General features: G+C 40.9%; 1 protein-coding gene and 1 long non-coding RNA gene across 2 annotated transcripts; both read left to right on the top strand.

Moving 5' to 3' along the window:
• Positions 1–3,016: 3,016 nt before the first annotated feature.
• On the top strand, positions 3,017–4,484 carry LOC119014465. The gene is made up of 3 exons (XR_005072975.1): positions 3,017–3,520; positions 3,621–3,751; positions 3,981–4,484. It is a non-coding gene; the product is annotated as an uncharacterized LOC119014465 (long non-coding RNA).
• A 12,878-nt stretch (positions 4,485–17,362) lies between these two features.
• LOC119013532 lies at positions 17,363–21,778 on the top strand. Its single transcript, XM_037088157.1, has 2 exons — positions 17,363–18,154; positions 20,966–21,778. The coding sequence occupies exons 1-2, from the start codon at positions 17,441–17,443 to the stop codon at positions 20,990–20,992; spliced, it is 741 nt and encodes a 246-aa protein (XP_036944052.1). The 5' UTR covers positions 17,363–17,440; the 3' UTR covers positions 20,993–21,778.
• Positions 21,779–24,308: the final 2,530 nt, after the last annotated feature.

The following is a 24,308-nucleotide window of genomic DNA, read 5'->3' as shown; positions in this document are numbered from 1 at the left end:
AAATTGTATGTTGAAGTTATAAGGATGTGATGCTTCACAAGGGGGAAAAAAGGTTTCCACCGTTACACCCACCAGGTATGACAAATCCAAAAGCTTTGAACAACTTTTGATCTTTAAGGCATGAGGATGATACTCAGTGAATGTGAACACTGTGGTGTTAAATCTCTAGGAGGAGATAATTTTTGAATGAGGCATGACACTGACTTCCTGTGCCCAGTGGGTGGCGCTACGGATGACACAGTATTAATGCACAGATGTAATCAGTGACTCCCTCTATATTCCTGAGTAATGTGGTGGAGATGGGGAATTGTATGTCGAAGTTAGAGGGACTTAATGCTTCAAGGTGAAGGCGGCACCACCACGGCCAGCAGGTATGACATAGGAGAAAGCTTTTCATAACATTTCATCTGCAAGGTCAGATGATGATACTGACTGACTGTGAGGTGTGTTGAATCTGTAGGAGGAGGTCATGAAAGTATGAGGAGAGCATTAATCAAAATCGCCGCCAAATTCAAAATGGCTGACTTTGTATTGTTGTGTAGATTAATTCAGGGTGACATTGTCCACATGTATGACTAATTTGGTGGAGATGGGGCATATGGAGAGAATTTTGTTCCTTTATTATTCAATCAAATAAAATAGATTTGAAACCAAAAAAGGTATTTGAGAGCAAAAAAGAGTAAGTGGCAATCATAATTCTTTTTTTTTTTTTTTTTTTTTGAGATCGAAAAGAATAGGTTGCAATTGAAAAAAAAAATATGAGAGAACATATTTCTTCAACTTTGATCAAAAATAATGTTTGTAAGTAAAAACATATGACCATTTTGCTTATAAATCAGTCCTCTTTGCTTTCAAGTTAAAAACCGGGTGTTTGCGGGCTGCCGCGGTCTTCTCTGTCCGTCCGTCCCCCGGCTGACAGTACTGTTGTGTAGGAACAGTGAAGTTTTGGCACCGCGAGTACCATGCAACATGTAAGGGATAATGCCCCACGAGGTATCCATAAACAGAAGTTAATGGACGATGCGGAGGCCTAAGAACCGTCCGACTCGCAGCCTTTAGTCAGCCGTGACTAGCAGAGACAACCATGTTGCTGCTAATCAGTGTGCTTGCAGGAGCAGGGCATTATTATTCATAACTTGTGTTGTTGTTGTTGTGAATGTACGGCAGGCTGTAGCAAACGATATATAGTGCCAGTGGTCTGGCAATAGTAATGCATTAGATTACTCATTACTGAAAAATTAATTAACCAATTATTAAATTAATTAGGAATAAAACTATTTTCATTAAACAGGCCCTGTTTCTGTGAATAAAATAGCTGGGGGCGGGTCGGTAAGGTAACGCTGAGCGGCCTTGATACCTGTCAGTCATTATGAGTCGCGTCTCGTCACCTCCCTGCTGTGTCTGCAGCTGAGCACTGTGGGCCGAACCGATGCATGTCTCTCTCCCCAGGCCGGGAGAGTTATCACACCGTAACATACCAAATATTTGTTTCAGTCACTTAACAGACCAGACATTTATTTGGGACCAGGTGGCAATTTGGGACAGGTGTTTAATTCCGTCCTCTCAAAAATCCGGGATGAAAATGTCATCCTTCTGCAAGTTAGGCTGTTGTGAGGTTGTTGTGGCGGAGGAAAAGATTTAGTCAACCAGCACTCGCTGCAAACTCCTCATCTCTGCTGTCACTCATGGTGGCTTCCATTTGCTTGGCCATTGCCCTGATCATTTTGTGGGACACTCTCTCATGGTGTGGCCATTTGCTGATCACTCATCCCCGCATAAAACCCCTTGAGATGTACCATCTCGTTTTCGAGGGGGCCCCAACATGTAACACAGTAACAACATTACAAAGACATGGCAGAAAAATGAGATAAGATAGTAAATAGATACAAATAGAATAAAAGAATTGAATAAAAATACAATTATCTATGAGACAAGGTACATCCAACAAGCAGAAACAAAACAAAAAACAATGCGAAAGACAAACCACATACATTACATTCATCAAAACATTACAACCAGTGGGTGGCCAAAATGACCAATAATAAATAAAAAGTGTGAGTGGATCACCATACAATAAAGTATAAACAACAGATGTAAACACTAGGTATAGTAGGTATAGAAAGTTATAGTTTCATTGATAACAGGAGCAGTCCATCTTAAAGTGAGAAGACAAGGCTTACTTAAACAGGAGAAATATTTGCCGCAAGCTTGGCACAAGGGGGACCAGCTCCAAATTTTCTCATGCAGTGGTGCTACCATGTGCTGTGCACTGGGTTGCTGGATATTGAAAACCTCACTACAAGCAATCTGGGAGATGAGCATACAGATCTGTTATCAAAGGTAAGAACATAAACACTTTGCTTAACCATATTAAAAAGACCAGTCAGCAAAACTGCTGACCTGAGAGTTTTAGACTCTGTGACATAACACTTGGTCAAATATCACACAACTCTCATATCACGCATATCATTCAAATTAGTAATATAACTTAATGTGTACATTGACAGCACACAAGGTGTTGGTTGTCTATTTTCACTCCACGTGGAGGTGGCCACTGAGGTGACTGTTAAAGATCTCACCCAGGACATGTTGAATTGTGGATACACAGGACATATCTGCAGTGAGGAAAAGGATGAGATCATTCGGTATGTGAGAGGTGCTTCTGCTTTATGCACTGTTTCAGAATTAAACGTGTGTATTTATGTTGCCAAAAAATATACTCCTAACCCATAAAATCGACAACTGCACACCTATCTGTCTCTCTCTCTAAGTTATTTTAGTTTTGGCTGCTTCAAGGCCTTGGTCATTATTAATTACATTTCAACTATTGGTTAACTAAAATTTGGCGATAATACGCAAATGAAAACATGACTGATGCTGCAGAATTTGGCTTTGTTGTTTTCCTGGTTTAAATATTACATTGCCCATAAATTCCAGAGTTTTCAAGTATTTTGTGATTAATCTTGTTAATTTTTATTTTAAATGTTGTGCGTGTGTGTGTGCACATGATTTGTAACAAAAACAGAGCTATAGCTCTCCATGCAAACCTGAGGCTGCTCTCAATGCTGCTGCAGATGAGGGAAGGGTTGAAACTCTATGGCTTGTCAGATATTATGGCCAAATACCCTGATATCTGTAAGCCTCTGTTTGTGCCAGGGGTAGAGATAAAAGTAAGTGCACCATAGACACAATTTTAAGATTAAAATTCTATGTTGCACCACAACAGTTCTATTAGAAGTTGAGTTGAAATGGTGTACTTGGTGTGTTTGAGTTAGACTTAAATCCAAGAGTGTAAAGTGCTAAACGTGTATGTTTAATGAGATCTGACTTATTACACATGGAAATGTATATGAATTAAAAACCAATGGATAGGAAAGTTAGGATAACTACTTTTTACAGTATCACTTGAACTGAATCACAAACTAGATGTAGCAGGACTCATGAGCTAAGTGTGATAGCAAGGCAGACATCTTATTCCAAAAAATGTTATCAACTAATAACTGATTACATCTGATATAGTGTATGGCATGTTTTGTTTCTATGAGGTTGTTTTATGCTAAAACATATGCATTGTATATACACTGAAAACTGGATTGTGCTAATGGCTCATCTCGTTTCAGTTGACAGGCTGATGCAGACTTCATCACTTCTGCATGCCATGCAGAATTTAGCAAGAGCGGCTCAAACCAAAAACAGGTGGAGGTGACCTTAATGAATCACCTGCAGGATTTCCTCCAGGAATTGGAGCAAGGTAGAAAAAATTACTGCTCTATCAATGAAATGTAACCATTTGTTCAAAAATGTAATAGATCAAATCAGCAAGTGATAATTGACAGGTAACTTTGTATGAATTGACATGAAATTTACACCTTGTTGCTTTTTTTTTTTAGGGCAGAGTATCTTTTTTTATGATTTCTGCTATATCAATCACATAAAATGTTACATGCTTTCCTCATTGCCTTAAATTTCACTCTTAACAGAATCTGTGATGGAGAGAGATGCACTTCCCTCACTGTCTCCAAAAACATTTCTCCAGTGGATTACAGGGCAAGGCCATCTTCCTGTCCTGAAAGAAGAGCGGAGATGTTTCAATATCAGCATCAAGTTCAATCATCACTGCAACACAGAGTTTGGGGATCACAGAATATGCTTGCCTGTGAAACACATGACATCATACAATGAATTTAAAACTGTCCTGGTGGAGGTATTCCATCTGGGCCAGGAATTCTCTAGCATTTGGCTCAGAGTTTAGATGAAATGTTTATGTTATGTTCATAATTGAAATAAACTTGTTTTTACCCATTACATTGGATGAAGTTAAGAAACAGAACTGTATATGAGTAATGTTGATATACTGTTACTGTTGTTATCACATGAGATCTAAAATCCTGATATTCCCATTAAAACAATGTTCTCTTATAAGATAAACATAAAAGAATTGGCAGTCAGTGGCTGTTTATTTTATAATAATTAAACTGACTGACACAGATGCACCACTGTATTCACAACCATTGAAGAGAGGTGAACAAGAAATTAAAGAGAATCTCTGAGTTCATCTTTTTTTTTCTTCTTCTAATAAAGGTATTCCTTAGGAACAGCAATTGTGTGCACTTTGTGACCTAGGAGTTGAGAAGGATGAATATCACTTTGTGTTTCACTGTCCTCTATATAACAGTTGAAGAAATGTTTTATTTGAAAAAAAAAAAAATCCAAGAAAAGAATCCCTGACTTGTTTTGGATCTCTGAATGTTCTATGTTCTGTCATGTTAGTTGTTAAAGGAGGAAGTTCTTGGAGAAGGCATGGAAGTTGCGCAAGAGAACATTGTTTCCATAATTCACATTTGGAGAGTATTAATTGTACTTTCTTTTTATGGCTGTCTTGGATATTATTATATTTGATTTAGGTCTGCTAGGAACAGTCAGGAACAGTAACCCCTCTCTCTGGTAGGGGCTCTTTGCTGTCAAGGGCACACTCCCAGTCGATGTCAGGTTCCTGTAAATCATAGAATTCAGTTTTAGTTTCGTTTAAATTAAGCATTCATTACAAAGCATTGCTAAAGATGCCCTGTAAATGGGTTTTAGTCAATTATGAGAAAATTGCGGGAGGAGATTTGGCACGTTTTACATTTTTGGAATAAAATGCATTGATGTCCTTCATAATTTTCTCTTGGTGTTTGTACAAAAAAGTTTCTTCTGACCTGAGACACATTTTTGCAAAAACATTGAAGCGGTCGCAAGTATGGTTCATGAATTATGAATTTTTGTGTTCAGTCAAATTTTGGCCTTTAGCTGCTTGCTGTATCCGTCCAAATGAGAAAAAAATTGCCTTTTGTTGCAAATTATCTAATAGGTAATGGGACTGGACCAAGATTTTGAAAATATCTACCAACGGAAGGTGGAACTTCCTTGTAAGAAGAATTCACTGGAAGATAATAGAGGCCATGCCGACTTACCTGCATGGCCTCTAAAAGTGAACTTTTTACCTTATGGGGTCTTAAAAGAGATATGTATAGAAAAATGTGCACCTCGGCATTCTCAGCCTCATGTGTGCTGCAGCAGGCCCAAATCCCAAAGCTGTTGAGGGGTCACGTTTCCCTCAGTATGCAGTGGATGGTGTTTCCAGCAATTTATGAAGCCATTGATTAATTCTTATTATTATTGATTATTCTTTCTTAAGTGCATGTATTTACTACAACATTAAACCAGCTGCCTGGATGGAGTGGAATGAATTGGAATAATGAGACCGGAATTCATTGGATTGATGTCGTGACGCAATTCAAGGATCAGTAAAGTTTTTTGGTCATTGTGGTGCGTTTTCCCTTTGTGGTTAAGGCCACTCTTGTTTTATTCTTGATTTCCTTCAGTGTGCCAACCTACAGCTGGCCGATCATGTGTTGCCAGTTATTGTAATTTTGTTGTACTTGTTGTTACAATGCCCTATCCTATTCAATTAACGTCATAGTAAGTAGTGCGCCCCCTGGCTTTGACCCCCAGGTTACCAATGTTATTGTGACACCCAGTAATGTGTGGTCACATTAGGTAATTTGTGTATGATTTTTATATGACATTGTTTTGGAAATGAGCCTTATTAAGATAATTTGATGAAAATTCATGTTGGTAACAGTACCCTTATTCTGCCACAAGGGGGCATTGCCTCCTCAGTGGGACAGGCTTGGTGCTGTGGGCAGTCTGCTTTGGTCTTCAGTGTGACTGAAGCGAGAGAAGGAAACATATCACCTGTTGTCTGTCTCATCCTTTCTCTGTCCTTTACAGGTCAGTAACTTGCCAAAAGACACTTATGACCGCTAAAATGTTTATTTAGATGATTAATGCTTGCGTTACTGTGTGTTTTGTTCGCCAGGACATTTTGGTTTTGTTACTCTGAGAGCAGTAAAAGTAGCGGTAAACAGCTGTAGCTTAAATGCTATAAATGCTGCGGTTGTGGGACTAAATGTTATCAGGTCTCATTTTAAGGCTCGTAGCTGCATGTGGTTAGGCTTCCTGTACATTAAAAATGCTATACTATGCTAACCGTTTTCTAAAGGAACATTTCATGTATTTATTTCACGTTTCTGTAGCCTGATAAGTTGATGTGAAAACCATTTCCTGGCTCTGTCACTTTTTCATGGTATTTGCCATTATATTTTGTTAACGGGATACTAAGTGTAAACAAGCTGCCAGTCAGTCTGACTGGACATTTACATATGTATGTGAATACAATTTTTGGAGCTAAAAGCTTTAAACCAAAAGACATTTGGAAGAACTATGTGTTTAATTTCATTATATGAAAAGTAAGAGTAACATGGACTTAAAGAAATGTGTTTATTGCAGAGAGAGAGTTTGTTAGGGTGAGTTGTGACCTGGTTAATACCAAAGTGTGTGAAAAAGGAGACTATGTGTAAAGTGCATATTTGTTAAAATTTAAAGTATGACAGAAGTGAGAGAAGAAAACACATCACCTGTTGTCTGTCTCATTCTTTCTCTGTTCTTTACAGGACAACATTATAATCTGCACACTGGCACCTGGGGCCTGTTACATTATCATTATCATCATAGCCCTAACCCTAACCCATCATTTTTCATTATACCTTTTTAATCACGTATGTTTACCCATCATCTCTTGTTAAGCGTTTCAATGAGAGAATCCGCTGGGTACACGGAGTCTACTACTGTAACAGTGATTACAAATCATAACACCAGGTTGCCAGCCGAGCTGGGATGCGAACCAGTGTCCCATGATGTAAGAAACAACATGAAGTGAGGTTCTTAACCACTGTGCTATCATCACAATGATGCCTACAGTCTAGTATTTATACTACATGAGGTATATCCTGCTAATAGTGGATAAAAAAAGCATCTAGTCTACGATAACTCTTTTTAGGATTACTTATAAAATTAATTATACATAAATATGATGGCGTCTTAAATAGGTGGCGCTTCAAATAGCTGGCTAATGTGGCGAATTGGTGTCTTTTTAGAGAAGCAGTTTTACAAACAGACCATAAACAGACCACATCGACTACCCACCCCTACGGAGCGCTCAAAAAGAAAACGAAGGCACCCAAGGTGGCATCCGTCACTTGATTGGCTAAGCTCTAGCTGTCTCCCTATTGAACAGCAAGAACAAGAACAGCTATTGTTCTACTTTATGTTTATGTAGCTATTGTAATGAAAAGCACTGGCACTCGTGTATTGATTAACTGATATTTTATTTAAAAAGTCATCAAAAAATAAAGGGAACCACCACATTTAACAGCCTGGAGCCTGGATAAACCCGGTAGAAAGAGTGCCCGCCCATATGCGATGCTCCTTGAAGTATAGCGTATGCACCCGCAAAGAAGCAGGCATAGTCAACAGTAGCCGGCCTTCTATTGGTTGACAGTGTTGATACACAAAAAAAAATCCGCGAGCAGAGCAGAGATCCGAGAGCAGAACTTTCCTTAGCACAAGAGGAAGAGCCGCACAAGCAGCTATCTGAGTGCAAGCACACTGTTTGAGCACAAGCAGAGTAAATTTGAATGCGAGAGCAGAGTTTTGACAGGTCAACCTTGAGTCTAAGCAGGTACCTTGACCTGTGAGCAGTGTGTGCACTTTCATTTGTCTTTCATTTATTCTTTAAATCTTTTTTTGTTTAGTTTAGTCAGCAAGTTATTGTGCCGCTGGCTTTTATTTTATTTTCATGCGAGGCTTTTTACCGGTATTATATTTATTTTAACAGCTGGTGGTTGCTTAGCAACGGTAAAGCGTCAGCTCGTCCCCTTCTATGTTTGTCCACTCTGTATGTGGGGCAGGAGCTGTGCTTGGTGTCTCCGTCAGTAACCATCAGCTGTTTTTCTGTTGTCAGAATAAATTCCGTGAGCCTGACTGCCTGTGTGTTGTCTCTACTAACCCGAAGAGGGAAGAGGGTTACATCTGCTGCCGTGACTTCATGACTGCAGAAGATCAGCCTATCGCTAATCTGACATGGGTTACAGTCAGACTCCACATGGACATTCAGGTTTCACTGGTAACGCAGTGATTTGTGAACCAAAGACTTAACACAGCTATCCCAGCATTGTACTGTTAAAATGTGTTGGTGACTATCTAAGTTGTCTGTGTCACACATCACATCAACTATTGTGATTAACAAATAGAAAATAATTGTTTTATCTTGATATAGCACATTGTTCGGTGCATTTTGGTAAATCTTTGGTTAAAGAGAAAAAACTTTTTTTTCTCCACAAATTTTATTTGTGACATATTTGAGTAGACATGGCAGAGGAGACTGATATACAACTTGATAACACAGAACTACTGAACATGGACACACATCCTAGAGTGAGTTTTGGCAGAGGAACAATGCTATCCACTAGATCACCACCTTTGCTAAGTTATATGGGTTCTCCAGGTTATGGCAGGGGGATTCCTGTTAACACTCATGAGTGTGGGGCTAGTTTGTTGGTTGGCCAGGATGCCCAGACTCCTTATACGTCTTCCCCAATTCATCCCCAGCCCAGTGAAACAGACACCACACTGAAACATTTGAGCGTTTTAATCACAGAACTAGGGAAACAAATAGGAGCTTCAGTCACAGCAAGGCTACTGTCAGACAAAGAAACAATGAACAGCCAGAGCAAAGAAGGCTTTGCTTGTGGCACTACAGTAGATCTCACACAGCTCACTATGGCCCTTAAGTTAAATGTTAAAGAACCCCCCATCTTCCGAGGCGAGGCAACTGACAAATGCTCTGTGCTTGAATGTCAATGTATCTGAAAAAGAAGAATGTTAACATTACAAATCAGCCTGATGAAATTATGGGCAAGCTAATGGGAAGAGCCAGAGATGTAGTGAGAAAAGGCATACGCAGTGACTCATCACTGAGTGCTGAACAGCAACCTGATGCAATCTATACCATCCTTAAACAACATTTTTGACCTGTCTTACTCATGCATGCCTCTCGCCCACTTTTACAGTACACTTCCCAGAGCTCATGAGAGTCCCATTGATTACTAGGTCCGTCTGAATAAAGCAGCTGACACAGCTGAGGAGTGTCTCCAGCGTCAAAGAAAGAGCATGAGGAACATCAACAAAGAGGTCGCTATGATGTTTGTGAGACACTGCAACAAACCCTCACTGTCTGTTGTATTCAAAAGCAAACTAGCCAACAGCTAGACAGCTAAAGAGGTTCAAGAAAGGATTGATGAATATCACAGAGATAGAATCCCGACATAGTAACGCCACTCCAGACAAGCTGTTCCAGTAGTGAGCACACAGGAGGTAGGGAGAACTCAGCCTGAAGTTATGTTGCATTCACACAAGCAGAATGTGAGCCAGCCTCAGCAAAGTGTGGAATTGACTGCAATACAGAACAGTATGGATAAGATGGCTGATGGCTTGGTGCTGTATTGAGTAGTCTGTGTGCTTCTCCAAGGCCCGCTATCTCCTGAAGCCACAGTCACTCATTCCAGAGAAGGAGGGTTTCAGGGCCTAGAGGCTGCAGTATCTGCAGCGACAATTCTCACTCTACTATCGCCCACTGTCAGTTACATCGCTTGTGTTTCCTGTGTCACCAGCCTGGCCGCATGAAACTTCAGTGCCTTAACATGTCATCTTTTGTAGCCCAGTCTACCCCTGCCTCTCCCTCCCATCAGGAAAACTAGACAGGCCACATTTTGAGAGGGACCTTAGTGAGAATTCCCTCAGTGATGATTTACAGTCAGTGAGTGAGTCAGTCTGTGAGAGTCTTCCCAGCCATAAGACAGTCATCCTCCAGGGCACACAGCGTTTAAATGGCAGTGACAGTTTGTTTTACACACCTGTAGTTGTTAGTGGATGTGTAACAGTGAAAGCTATGTTAGATACAGGTTCTATGGCATGTTCTGAGTGAGGCGGTGGAAGAAAAACTCATTGCTGCAGGTACTTTGAGCAGTGACGTTGAGCAGGGTTTAGATATTGTTCTAATTGGATGTGGAGGACAGAGAGTCGGTCCAAAGAGAGTTTGTGATCTGCAGCTTGAAGTATATGGATGTACAGTGTCTGTGCCCACATTAGTTGTTCCTGGTCAAGTGGATGAGCTCATCATAGGACAAATGTAATCAAGTAACTGACACGTAGCCTCAGACAAATACTGGGAAATTATTTCTGAAATGACTGGTCCTAACACTGGAGGGCACAATGACTTCCTTGCCATGCTTGCCGGTGTTCATCTGTGGAAAGGTGAAGATGAGCCTGACATTGTGGGCACAGTCAAACTCACCAGTGCTGTAACACTCTTGCCTGGACATGAACACCTGGTGTGGGGGAAGCTCCTGAGGAAGTCACGTGGGGCCCCAGGCTGCACTGTGGTTGTTGAGCCAACACAGTCTCGTTCTATCCCAAGAAATATTCTTGTTGGTAGAGTGGTAACTCCCCTGTGAGGTGATGGATGGGTCCCTATGAAAGTCATAAACCCCTCAGATAAATCAATCACAATCAAGAGAAATGCAGAGTTGGCTGATGTGTATCCATGCTGCTGAGGAACTCCAGTTCAATGACAGTTCATATCTGAAGTCTAACAGTTTACATGTTACAGCTGAACAGACATCAGATTTGTCTGACATGGCTGAAGCCCTAACACAATGTGGCTTGAGTGACTTGGATCTTGATTCCTGTGAGGTGTCAGATGGCTGTAAAAAAGAGATGTGCAAGCTTGTTATGAAATATTCTGACATCTTCTCCAAGCACAGACTAGACTGCAGTGATATGCGGTGGTATGAGCACAAAACCTGGCTAGCTGGCTGTGAATCAGCTATTCTGCAACACCTGAAACACCTGTTTCACAGCAGACACCACCGAATGGAAAAATACAGGAATCACCGACATGCATCATCTTTCTTAATAGGTGAAGAAACATGAGTCCTCTAAGACCCACATGGACAGGTGTCTGAAGTTTTCTCTGTTTGGGCGGGTGAACATCACAGCTGGATGAGAGCTACGTCTAGTGGTTCATCATCATAACGATGAGGTTAGCAAGAGCCAGCACATCTTAGCCCGCCTCATCAACTGTGTCAAGTTTTTTTGAGTTTCTGCCTGTTATGGATACAACATCTGACTTGATTGCTAGTGTGCTTCTTGACAGACTGAACAGTCTTTTTTCCCAAGGTGACAGAGAGAAACCCAGTGTGCAAGCATATGATGGAGCCAATGTGATGAGGGGAGAGTGGGCTGGTGTGCAGCAGAAGGTGTGTGCGCATTTTAATAATGCCTATTATGTGCATTGCTATGCATACCAGCTGAATCTGATCATGCACCAGGCCACTTCTCATATCCCAGCAGTAAGAGTTTTCTTTTCGGACCTGTGGGGTATTGCCACTTTTTTTTTTACCAACACCAAAACGCGCTAGCATACTTCACTAGATTGTTGAGAGAAGGCTGCCAAGGGCTTCATCGACAAGATGGAACTTCAACAGCAGGATCGTCAACACTGTGCACAAGAACCTTGATGACCCCATGCAGTGTTTGGAATCCATCAGGACATCTAGTTCATTTGACAGCTGGATTTGAATCCCACATCTTTTCCTTTACATAGAAGATGCAGCCATTTTAAGCTCTCTCTGTTTTTAACTTTCCACCTTTTCTGACTTTTCTCACCTTTTAAAGCTCTTTCTTGCTTTAATTTTCCACCTTTTCAGTCTTTTTTCACATTTCTAAGCTCCTTCTGCCCTCTCAATATACAACTTTTTGGCCTTGTCAGTCTTTTTTCACCATTTCAAGCTCTTTCAGGCTTATTGCTCTACAGCTTTTTGGCCATTTCACATATTCATCTTTCTGCCTTTTCAACTCCTTAAAACATTCTGATTTATGTTCAGCTATGGAACTGTTCAACTATCAACATGTTCAACTTTTTAAGGTCTTTCGGCCTTTAGCATTGCAACTTTTCCAGCTTTTTGATTTTTTCATCTTTTCGGCAGGACGTTCAGCGGATTTCCTAGAGCGTTTCAGCCTTCAGCATTCACACTGTATTTTCGCAGGAAATACAAATTTTTCTAGTTGCAGTTTGTCTCCCTCTGTCTGTAAGCATTTTCTCCTCTGTGCTTCCCCCCCTTGTTACTGCACCTGGCCTCCTCCCTCCTCTCTCTCCTCACCTGTTCCTCATCTCATCACTAGTGTCTGTGTTTTAAGTCTCTGCTTTCCTTCTTGTCTTTGTCCGGTCATTAGTGTGAATGCTGACTCAGCATTCACACTATTGTTCTTCTGGAATTTATTAAAGTTTTTCATTTTCGACACGCTTCTTCTCCTACAGTTTTTGTGCTACAGAAACCATTCAAGTATCAAAATGTGCAGCTTTTTAAGGACATTACTGCTTGTATTTGTCTTTTTTCTATCTTTTATACTTTTTGAAATATTAAGCTTTTCATGCAAAATTTGGCCCATTCATCCTTATGGGGATTTTTTCAAATTTCATTCAGCTATAACTTCAGCATACGTTCAGCTATTGAAACCATTCAGCTATTAAAACGTTCAGCTTTTTAAGCTCTTTCAGTCTTCTGCTTCAACTTTTCAGCTTTTCAACTTTTTCATAAATTCAGCTTTTTATGAAAAAAAATTAACATTGCCGCAAATGGGAAAAGCTTCAAATCCTCGACTTTCAACCTCTTCTTCTCCCTCATGCTTTGAGCTAGAGACACCATTCCAACTTTAAAAGAGTCACAAAACCTTGAACTACTGGGCTTGTATTTTTTAAAGATATTGTATGATTTTGGACTAATCACAGTTTTAGTTTGAAGAACTTTTAGCCCGTCTTCTGACTTTATAATGGGTGTGTATTGCATGAGCTAGAGTGCGTGACATCATCAACTGCTGCACCCCAGAGTGTAGAGCAGCTCCAAAAGTGAGAAAAAAAATTATCTTCAGCTTGATTTAGATCCCAAACCTTTTACTCAACATAGACAATGTATACATAGAAATGTAGGAAAACTTGTTGGCTTTCAGATGATGGTCTCATTTTAGATGTACGAGTTACAGTTTTGGATGTGGAAGCCCTGGAGTGACAAGAAGTGAAGCAGCTGCCCCATAAGCCTCAATGTTAATTTTCAGCCTAAAGTTCTAGAGGACAGCAGATGGTACCTGATTTGTCTCTCGCGTTTGTGCCTCCATTTCTCACTTTCCAGAAATAAAAACCAGATGACCGAGATCAGCAATATCTCCTCTCACTCACCATATAGATGTTTTGACCCTAACTATTAACGTTTTTTCTAAAATTGCAGGGGTTTGTGAGGCATTTTCCCATTCATTCTTATGGGGACATTTTCATCTCTGTCTGTTACTTCTCCAGCGTGTGTATCTGTAGAATGCGTGTGTATCAGCTAGAGTGAGTGACACAGTCACTTGATTGGAGAGCAGCTGGAACACTGGAGAAAGAATTCTCTTCAGCTGGATTTGAATCCAACACCTTTTACTTTACATAGATGATGCAGCCATTTTAAGCTCTTTCAACCGTTCCAGTCTTTTTTCACATTTTTAACCTCTTTCTGCCCTCTTGCTCTAGACCTTTCTAGCCTTTTCAGATATTCATCTTTCTGCCTTTTCAACTCCTTCAAACATTCTCCTTCATGTTAAGATATGAAAATGTTCAACTTTTTAAACTCTTTCAGCCCTCCTCAGCTTATCTGCCTTTTCATCTTTTAAAAATATTCATCTTTGTACCTTTGCTGCATTTTTATACATTTTGCTTCATGTTCCGCTACAGAAACTGTTCAACTATCAATATGTTCAACTTTTAAAGCTCTTTTTGCCTTTAACTTTCCATTTTTTCAGTCTTTTTTCACCTTTTTAAGCTCTTTCTGCCCTCTTATTCTACAACTTTTCAGCCTTTTCTGTCTTTTTTCTCCTTTTCAAGCTCTTTCGGCCCTCTTGCTCTACACCTTTTTAGTCTTTTCAGATGTTCATCTTTCTGCCTTTTCAACTCCTTTCAACATTCCACTTCATGTTCAGCTTTGAAAATGTTCAACTTTTTAAACTCTTTCAGCCCTCTTCAGCTTTTCTGTCTTTCCATCTTTTGAAAATATTCATCTCTCTGCCTTTTGAGCTTCTTTATACATTCAGCTTCATGTTCAGCTACAGAAACTGTTCAGCTATCAGCGTGTTCAGCTTTTTATGCTCTTTCTGCCTTTAACTTTTCAGCTTTTTCAGCTTTTCGGCAGTACAATCAGCAGATTTCCCTTCAGCCTTCAGCATTCACACTGTATTTTCGCAGGAAATGCAATTTGTCTTGTTGCCTCTGTTCTTGCTTCTGTCTGTGCCTGCCGCTGTCGTTGTGACATCCTCCCAGAGTTCGTTCTGTCTCTAGTTCCCCAGTGGTATGTGTTTTTTGGATTGTGAGTTCTGGTTTTCCCATGTTTGATTTCTTCTTTGCCTTTTCCTTGCACTTCATTGAACTGTTTTATTTTGCTACTTTCTCTTGCTGTTGTGTTGCTACTTTTTGGTCCTGGATTCATTTTCGTTTCATGCTCCTTGGGGTTTTTGTTGCCATCAGCTTTTTTTTTCACTAAAAGCTCACCCTTTGTTCTCCCTCATTCCTGTCTCTTTTCTTGTGATTAACTGCATTTGGGTCCACCTCCAATTTCCTTAGCTTTCTACTTTAAACCCCAGCGTGACTGTATTGAATTGAATTTGATTGCACAGTCGTATTTAAGTGGCTGTTGACTGTATATGCATAAACTAAAGCTAGATACTATTATTAATATCTAGATGCATATTAGTGTTTTGAAATTAGCAATTTCTTCACATTTCTAAATGCTACCAGGCACTTATATTTTCATGTACTACATGTACAACATGTTTCATGTTGGTCTGCTTGCCATCAGCAGCTGGAAGTAGAGACAGGAACCATAAGACCTAGGGAGAAGAGAAGCAGAAGCTGTCAAGGGAGATCTGCAACACAATCCATGGTGCTGAAAATGTCAATCACTCTATCTGCTACTTTTCTAAGAAGTTTAACCACCACCACCGGCCGTATTCCAACATTGAAAAAGGGATGCTTGCCCTTGTTCTTTCAGTCCAACATTTTGTGGTTTATCTAGGCTTTAGATAAAATCATTGTGTACAGTGATCACAACCCTCTGAAATTTCTGTGCTGCATGACAAAGTCTAACCATCGTCTGATGTGGTGGAGATTGATCTTGCAGCTCTTTAACATTGAGATCAAGCATGTGTGCATTACTGACAACGTCACAGCAGATGCTCTTTCGAAGATACCTTAGTCCCTGTTTTCATTTCTATGGTTAAACTATCCGTATTTCATGTCTTTTTTGTTTTTGTTTTTTCTGAGTGCAAGTGTCGGCGTTTGAATGTATGAGCTTGATGTGCATGTTTTTGGGTATGCATGTTTGATCTGTTGTATCTGGATTGTTTGGGTGTGTATGTTTACATTTTTACAGCATTGCTGTTTAGGTTTTTGTTTTGTTTTATTTTGTTTTAAATGGTGCTCGGCACATCTGCAACAATGGATGTATGGGCTAAATGTTGTATTGTTTATAATTATGGAGACTATAGTCATCATTTCAGTGTGGAGGTGTTGCATCCTCTTCCACATCTGGATGGTGTAGTTCTTTTGGCTGCTCTAGTTCTCTGCCTATCCCTAATGCTTTTCAGGTGTGAATCTCAATCATGGGGTGGAGCCACAACCTATAAATGCAGGTGTTCCTGCAGTATTAGAGCGCACTCTCATCCCAGGGGTGCCTCCACGCTAATTATCACGTCTGCCGTTTTTACTGCTTTTGTTATCTCTTCATATTCTTGATTTTTCTCTAATTCCCTGTTAAATATCACTTTGTAAATGCCCCTAGACATTTGGTCATTGTTATGTGGCGGTGGATACCTGGTTGTAACATGCCTACATTGTTATTACTACACTGTTTATATTGTACATAATGTGTCTACAAGTTACTTCTTAACTTTATTAAATTGCGTTTTTACTTTATTTATTTTTTGTTAAATTGTGATGTGACACAGGAATATCCCTGTTTGCAGGACAAATAGGAATTCTGATTTGCAGGAATAGAGCTACTAGTAGTGGAGGGAGGGTGCTGGAGCACCTGCCCCTTTACCCCTTGATGGGGCAAAGGGGAAAGTCTGTCTGTGTGGCCCAAAATAATAAATAAAGCAAAATAATTTAGATCTACCTTGGTCAGTAACATGATCCACAATGTGCCCTCACTCTGCCATCACTGCCCTGACGTACCCAGACCTGCCCTGCTGCTAATGGCTAAGCTGCTGGAGACAGCCACTGCTAGTCTCGCAAAAGACCCGAGGGAGTAAACAGCTGGTCTGGAGAGTAGGTTTTGCAGCGGTATACGTTTGTGCACGGTGTATTCTTGCAAGAGGACTGACGAAGTGAAGTGAGCAATAAGCATCCTCTGTGTCGTCCAACTCTGCGCGCACACACCTCTCGCAAGTTTTAGCTGCTAGTTAAGCACACAGTGTGCTGTATTTTGCTCTTGTCATGGGCAAAGTGCATTAGAGAGATATCGTGTTATTTTACTGTTGAGCTGTTTTTTCCTATGTTTCTAGAGGCAATGAGGCATTGACTGTTATTTCACCAAAACTATTACAGTATAAATACAACAATAATAGAAGAATTTGAATTTTGATTTTCTCAACCTCTCATTTAAACATATCAGTACTTGTTATAACAAATTATATGTATAAAAATTATATAACTTTTAAAACTTTGCTGTCTTGCGCGAAGTTGATAGTCAAACTAAATAAAAGCACAAAAATATTTAAATACATGATTTCTATATCATTTAATCATTTTATTACTTTAATTTAGCACTACCTTGTGTGAAGATGGCGCCGCTCCAGGTGGCAGCCTGTAGCCACAGCTCCCGTCGTGTTTTTTAACTTTTGTCTATTTGTTTGTTTTTTACTCCTTATTTTTTTTGTGTGTACAAATCGGAACCTATTGCTGAAAGTTGTGACAATGGCTGGGCTTAGTTTGGTGACTTTTCTCCGCGTTCTTCTGTTACTTTTTCCACTTTTTGTGACGGAGAACTTTGCCTACAGCGGTGCGGGCATTGTTTACACGCGTGAACAGCTGTTTGCGCTGAGCGAGCCTGCGCTGCTGCCCGGAGACAGACCTGTGGTCCCGCAGGAGCTACGGAGGAGACGCCGGGGGTGCAGGTCTGGAGCAAAACGGAGAGAGAAACAGAGAAGACACAAGCCAGCGGTCCCGGCGATTATCATGGGGAACGTGAGGTCTTTGGGGAATAAGACGGACGAACTCGCAGCGCTGGTGAAAACACAGCGGGAATACCGTGAGTGCAGCATCTTCTGCTTCAGCGAGACTTGGCTGCACTCAAACATCCCGGACAACAGCGTCTGTGTGCCTGGCTACAGCGTGGTACGAGGAGACAGAGACTGGTCCACAAGTCGGAAGAAGAAGGGTGGCGGGCTTGCACTTTATGTGAGTGAGAGGTGGTGCAATCCCGGACATGTCACCGTAAAGGAACGGCTCTGCACCCCGGACATTGAGCTGCTGGCTGTGGGGATGCGCCCGTATTATTTACCAAGGGAGTTCATGTCGACCATCGTCATCGCTGTGTACATTCCCCCGTCTGCTGATGCAGCATTGGCCTGTGAAGTCATCAGCTCCACTGCTGCTAAACTACAAACGGACCACCCCGATGCATTCATGGTGATTACAGGTCACTTTAATCATGCATCACTGGACAAAACCCTAAATAACTTCCATCAATATGTTGACTGCCCCACAAGAGACAATAAAACATTGGATCTCCTGTATGCTAATGCCATGGATGCATACAACACCACAGCCCTCCCCCCCTTGGCAGATCAGACCACAACTTAGTTATGATGACTCCCAAGTATGTCCCTCTTGTTAGAAGGCAGTCTGTGCACACCAGGACGGTGAGGAGGTGGACACAGAGGCAACTGAAGCACTGCAGGACTGCTTTGAGTCAACGGACTGGGATGTACTCTGCGAGCCAAATGGGGAGGACATCAACGACATGACTGACTGCATCACAGAGTACATCAGATTCTGTGAGGACACCACCGTACCAGCCCGGACTGTGCACTACTTCTCCAACAATAAGCCGTGGATTACTAGGGACCTGAAGACACTTCTCAACAAGAAGAAGAGGGCTTTCAGGTCGGGAGACAGAGAGGAGCTGAGGAGAGTGCAGCATGAACTCAGGGATACCCTGAGGACATGCAAAGACAGCTACAGGAGGAAGCTGGAGGCCAAACTCCAACAGAACAACGTGAGAGACGTGTGGACTGGAATGAAAAACATCACAGGGATGAAGGGGAGAGACAAGCAGACGTCTGGGAGCCTGGATAGAGCAAACCAGTTCAACCACTTTTTTAACAGGTTTAGCTCTCCTCCGGCCAGCCCCCCTTCAACACCTCCAGCCCCCCACACACCCATGTTGTCCCAAATGGCCCGACCCTCCCCCCAGCACTCTTCTCCTCTACAACACCTCTCCATCTGTCCCCCCTCCATCTCCTCCACCTCCTCAACTGATGACATCCCCATCAACCCCCACCCAACAGTGACTACAGGCCAGGTAAAGAGGCAGCTGGAGAGATTACACCAGCGAAAGGCTGCAGGCCCTGATGGCATCACACCCAGGATCCTGAAGACCTGTGCCAGCCAGCTGTCTCCTGTACTGGGACATCTTTACAACTTGAGCCTGAGTCAGGAGAAAGTCCCGACGCTGTGGAAGACATCCTGCCTGGTTCCAGTCCCCAAGAAGTCGAGGCCATCCGACCCGGCAGACTACAGACCAGTCGCCCTCACATCTCATGTGATGAAAGTCCTGGAGAGACTGGTCTTAGCCCAGCTGAGGCCACAGGTGAGGATGTTTTTGGACCCTTTACAGTTTGCCTATCAGCCCCATTTAGGTGTCGACGATGCTGTCATTTACCTGCTGCAACGAGCCCACATGCATTTGGATGGTGGAGGAAGCACTGTGAGGATCACTTTTTTTGATTTCTCCAGTGCTTTCAACACCATTCAACCACTGCTGCTGGGTGAGAAGCTGCGGGGGATTGGTGTTAACGACACAGTGATCTCCTGGATTACTGATTACCTGACAGGCAGGCCACAGTTTGTCCGTCTGGGCAGTGTCCTGTCTGTTGTGGTGGTCAGTGATATAGGAGCTCCACAGGGAACTGTGCTTTCTCCTTTTCTCTTCACCGTATACACCACTGACTTTCAGTACAACTCTGAGTCATGTCATCTCCAGAAGTTTTCTGATGACTCAGCTGTTGTAGGGTGTATAAAAGACGGAGAGGAGGGTGAGTACAGGACGCTGGTAGACAGCTTTGTGGAGTGGTCCAAATAGAATCACCTGAGGCTGAACGTCAAGACCAGAGAGATGGTGATCAACTTCAGGAGGAAGAAGATGCCTTCACAGCCACTGCGGATCAGGGGGGAGGTGGTGGAAGAGGTGGAGGACTACAAATACCTGGGAGTTGTGATCGACAACAGACTGGACTGGAAGTCAAATACGGAGGCTGTTTACAAGAAGGGGATGAGCAGACTCTATTTCCTGAGGAAGCTGAGATCCTTCAACGTGTGCAGCAAGATGTTGGAGATCTTCTACCAGTCTGTTGTTGCCAGCACCATTTTCTTTGCTGCCGTTTGTTGGGGCAGTAGCATCAGAGCCAGCGACACCAACAGACTTGACAAAATCATCAGGAAGGCTGGCTCTGTGCTCGGTCTCAGGCTGGACACTTTTGAGACCGTGGTGGAAAGGAGAATGCTGAATGTGTTACTTTCCATCATGGACAATGATCAGCACCCTCTCCATCACACAGTGGACAGACAGCGGAGCACCTTCTCTCACAGGCTGCTCCAGCTCCGTTGTCGAAAGGACAGATACAGGAAATCTTTCCTGCCACATGCCATCAGACTTTATAACAATAGTTAAATAATCTGGTCTTTCCATACAGTCCATACGCACTTTATCTGTTTTTTTCTGTTTTTCTTTCCTGCTACATGCCATCAAACTGTACAATAATAGTTATATAATCTGGTCATCTAATACAGTACATGCACACTTTATCTGTTTTTCTTATGCCCACCGGTCCACTGCTGATTATTTATCTGTTTCACTGCACCTTATATTTTATTTTATTTTTTGCACTATAATAACTACCTCTTTTTATACATTATCTATACTGTGTATATTTGTACATTGCATTTTATACTGTAATTAATGTTATTTCTTCTTTTTATTTCAGTGTGTTGCTTATATCTTTTATGTATGTAAATGCTGCTGCTACGCCAAAATTTCCCAGTTTAATTAGATTAATAAAGTATATCTATCTATATCTATTTATTTATAGGAATAATAAAGGGCAGATTATGAATGGATTTAATTCATGGCTATACAGTACAATTTTTGAAAAGGTATGAAATGTCACTGTGTTTTATGCGCATCAGATTGTAGTTTTATGATCATATTTCATTCTGCAGAGATCCCTCGGAAAGAGAGGAGGTTAAAGTAAAAACAAAAGGAGCGGCGGGAGGCTGCTAAAGGCTGTAGATCCCTTGCCAGCTGGACGACAGAGAGCACAAAAGGTAAGAATAACACATGTACCAGCCATTCACATTGCAAAGGTATTCAGTTAGAGAAAATACCTACCTACCTACCGACCTACCTACATGTTGTTGTGACAAACAGAGACACAAACACAGAGAGATACAGATACAAGCACCCCTCCTCTATTCTCTTTCTCCCATTATTAATGTTCCACTTTCAGTTACAGTTAGTTATAAAATTGAAAACATGTCTATTAATAAATACAGGATGAACCATTTCAGGATGAAGTCATGTTTGTGTCAAAACAATTGGTTGCATATGGTTTTACTGAGGTTAGAAAACAAAAATAAAGCTGTGAAATTAAAATATTGAGGTGTCAGAATTTATTATTTTTTTTCCCTCCTATTTGATTAAAACTGAAAAGCAAGGACTCCAGGAAGAGCAGCCACAGTTAAACAGTCCATTGTCTAATGGTCATCTAAATTCAACTTAATACATTATCTGCTTCATATGCCCTAAATTACTGCGCAGCTTGAATTATGGCTTTGCGGATATAGGCTGTATCTTCACCCCTCCAGAAGCTGTTCAATGTACCCCATCAGGCACTGGCCTCTAACAAATAAATGAGGTGTGGACAATTATATGGTATGTTGTGATTCCATGCTACATTCTTTAAGAATATGGTTTGCTACCATTCAACTGGTTAAATTGTAAGACATGTTTCTGTATGGTGTTTCAAATTTGTGCTTCATGTGCCCCCTTTTAACTTCGAGCACCTGCCCCTCCAAAGGTCTCGGTACAGCACTTTTCCGGTTTGGTTTATGTGTTGTGTTTTCTGATTTGCCATTGTGTTTTCTGTTTTGTTGTTGTGTTTTCTGTTTTGTTGTGTTTTCTGATTTGCCGTTGTGTTTTGCACGTATATACATTATAAAACTTGTTAAAAGACAAAAAGATTAAACATTGGGAAAAAAATCAATATAATAAAAAGACAATATAAATAATTTTAATGTTTTTGTTCAGGTAGTAAACAAAGACATGGGGGAACACTGTTTTTAATTTACTCTCAACGGCGCTTCTTTGTTGCAACATAGATCCCAGAAGGGTCACAGTAGTTCTCCAATTCACCTAGCAGCTGTATCAGGTGCAGCATGATGGCTGACCTGTTTGATACATTTGTTTCTGGTGTTGCTCCATCACAACCAGAAAAAAAAACCCTGGCAGTGCATTCATTAATACACGTTTAAGGCACTTCTGCATTTACTGCATTCACTCTTCAGATTGGAAACCTTGTCCATTTTTTAAACACTCAATAAGTAAAACTAAATGTCTGTTTGCTGGTTGGTCGCTTAGTTTGTCTGCAGGAAGTACTGATCACAGTCCATGAAACTTGAATGCAGGTTGGGCTTCGGACCAGAACTTGACCCATTAACTTCTCATGCGAGTCCACAATTTTTTTTTTTGTCGCTTTCTTTATAATTGTGTGATAGAGCATTTTTGGACATTTCAGTTGATTTAGTAATTCAAGGATTCTGATGAAAAAAACTTTGAGTATTAATATTTGAGCACAATTGGATGATCTGGTGAGCTTACATTATGGTAAGTGTTTAGAATTAAAGGGGACTGTGTGCCATTCTGGTTAGGGTTAGGGTTAGTGTTGTGTAGCCTTCTACCTCAAGCACAAACAATTTTATGACTGTCATAGACATGAACAGACAAAACATGAGCCTAAAGACACGATCCAATGTAAGATCATTCCAGCACAGGAGTTTTGATTTCTTGGTCCATGTGTGAACAGTGAAGCTGCCTTTCAGAAATAACCAAATGTACTGCCATTGTGTGTCAGGGATATTATAGTTTTTCAATTTCATTATAATTTAGTTTTTCAGTTTGTTTGTTTTTTCATTTCAGTTTAGTTTTAATTAAACAGGTGATTAACAGTTTTTTAGTTTAGTTTTTATCTAGGAATTTAATTTAATTAACTCTAATAACCACACACAAACACAAGCACACACATGGTGTTCAAAATCCAAAGCACCTTAGTTTTCAACTTCGGAGTTGAGTTGAAGATGGTCTCAATGTCGCTTGACTGCAAGCCAGCAGAGGCGGCACAGAGTTCGAGTTGAGCAGAACTGGATGAATTTGGACCGGAAACTGGTGACACAGGCGTACAGAAGTGTGTCATACTGTGAATTCACTGGAGACTCTTAGAAGCCAACTGGGGTTAATCCCAATTGTGTGACACCAGCGCTTTCACAATAAGCATGCCCAATTTGAGGGTCCTCTGGCAAATTCCGCAGTCAAAATAGGGTAGAAGTGTATGTCAGCAAATCCGGACCGGGCTGTTGGCAAAATGCCACTTACTTTCCTGGATACTTCAGCAAGAACAACGCACATAGCTGAATGTGAATCTCACCAACACATTTCCCCAAAACAAAAAACTGGCAATGACGGACGTGGTAAATGAACATACATAGTTAAGACCTAACTAAACATAATTTAAGACCTATGTGCAAAATATGGAGCTGTTTAAGACTTTTTAAGGCCCCGCACAAACCCTGCTTGAACTTTCATTTCTCTATAATACGACTACATGTCTATTGTATATAACTATATTTGGTAATGAACACTTTTGCTCCATACATTAAGCCCTTTGCACATGTATGCTATACCTTTAGTCTTCATCCATAGTTTGTTAATGAATCCTTTTTTGGAATTGGTCTACATGTATATGTATACGGTATGTGATGAGACCCATCCAAACACCAATATCTGATACCTGAAACAATGGCCCAATTTAGAGAAATGTCATCAGAAAAAAAGGTTGAAAGACTGAGAAATCATCTTTATTTGGATAGATTAAGTTGAGACAGTAAAAAAGAAAAGATGCAAAAAACAGGCATATTACTAAAAACAGTCCAATTCAAGTAAGAAAACAGTCCTTTAAAAGCACAAGTGACTGAGGTCAGGTCTGGATGAGGGTATTGTGTGCATTTCTCTGCTCAAGTTAAATGCTTGTGGTTTCAATATGAATAAAGGATGAATGTAGTCTAAAAAAATGCCTCAACATGTAGAAAAGCTCTTAATGATTAAATGGTGACCGAGTAGGTGTCAGTTCTGTCTACATAAATGTGATGAATACAGGGGAACAAATGCAAGTCATGTTTTCATCCACAGATTTTACACAAAGCACCTTGAAGACGTACCCACTTCATTACCTGCGTTTCTCGAACACACGTTTTCTCTTACACTGAAAACACCACCCATCCTAAACTCTTT

This window comes from Acanthopagrus latus, chromosome 23, assembly GCF_904848185.1.
Source record: "Acanthopagrus latus isolate v.2019 chromosome 23, fAcaLat1.1, whole genome shotgun sequence".
Classification (NCBI taxonomy): domain Eukaryota; kingdom Metazoa; phylum Chordata; class Actinopteri; order Spariformes; family Sparidae; genus Acanthopagrus; species Acanthopagrus latus.
Note: the sequence above shows the minus strand (reverse complement) of the source record. Positions and strands in the feature narration are given on the sequence as shown.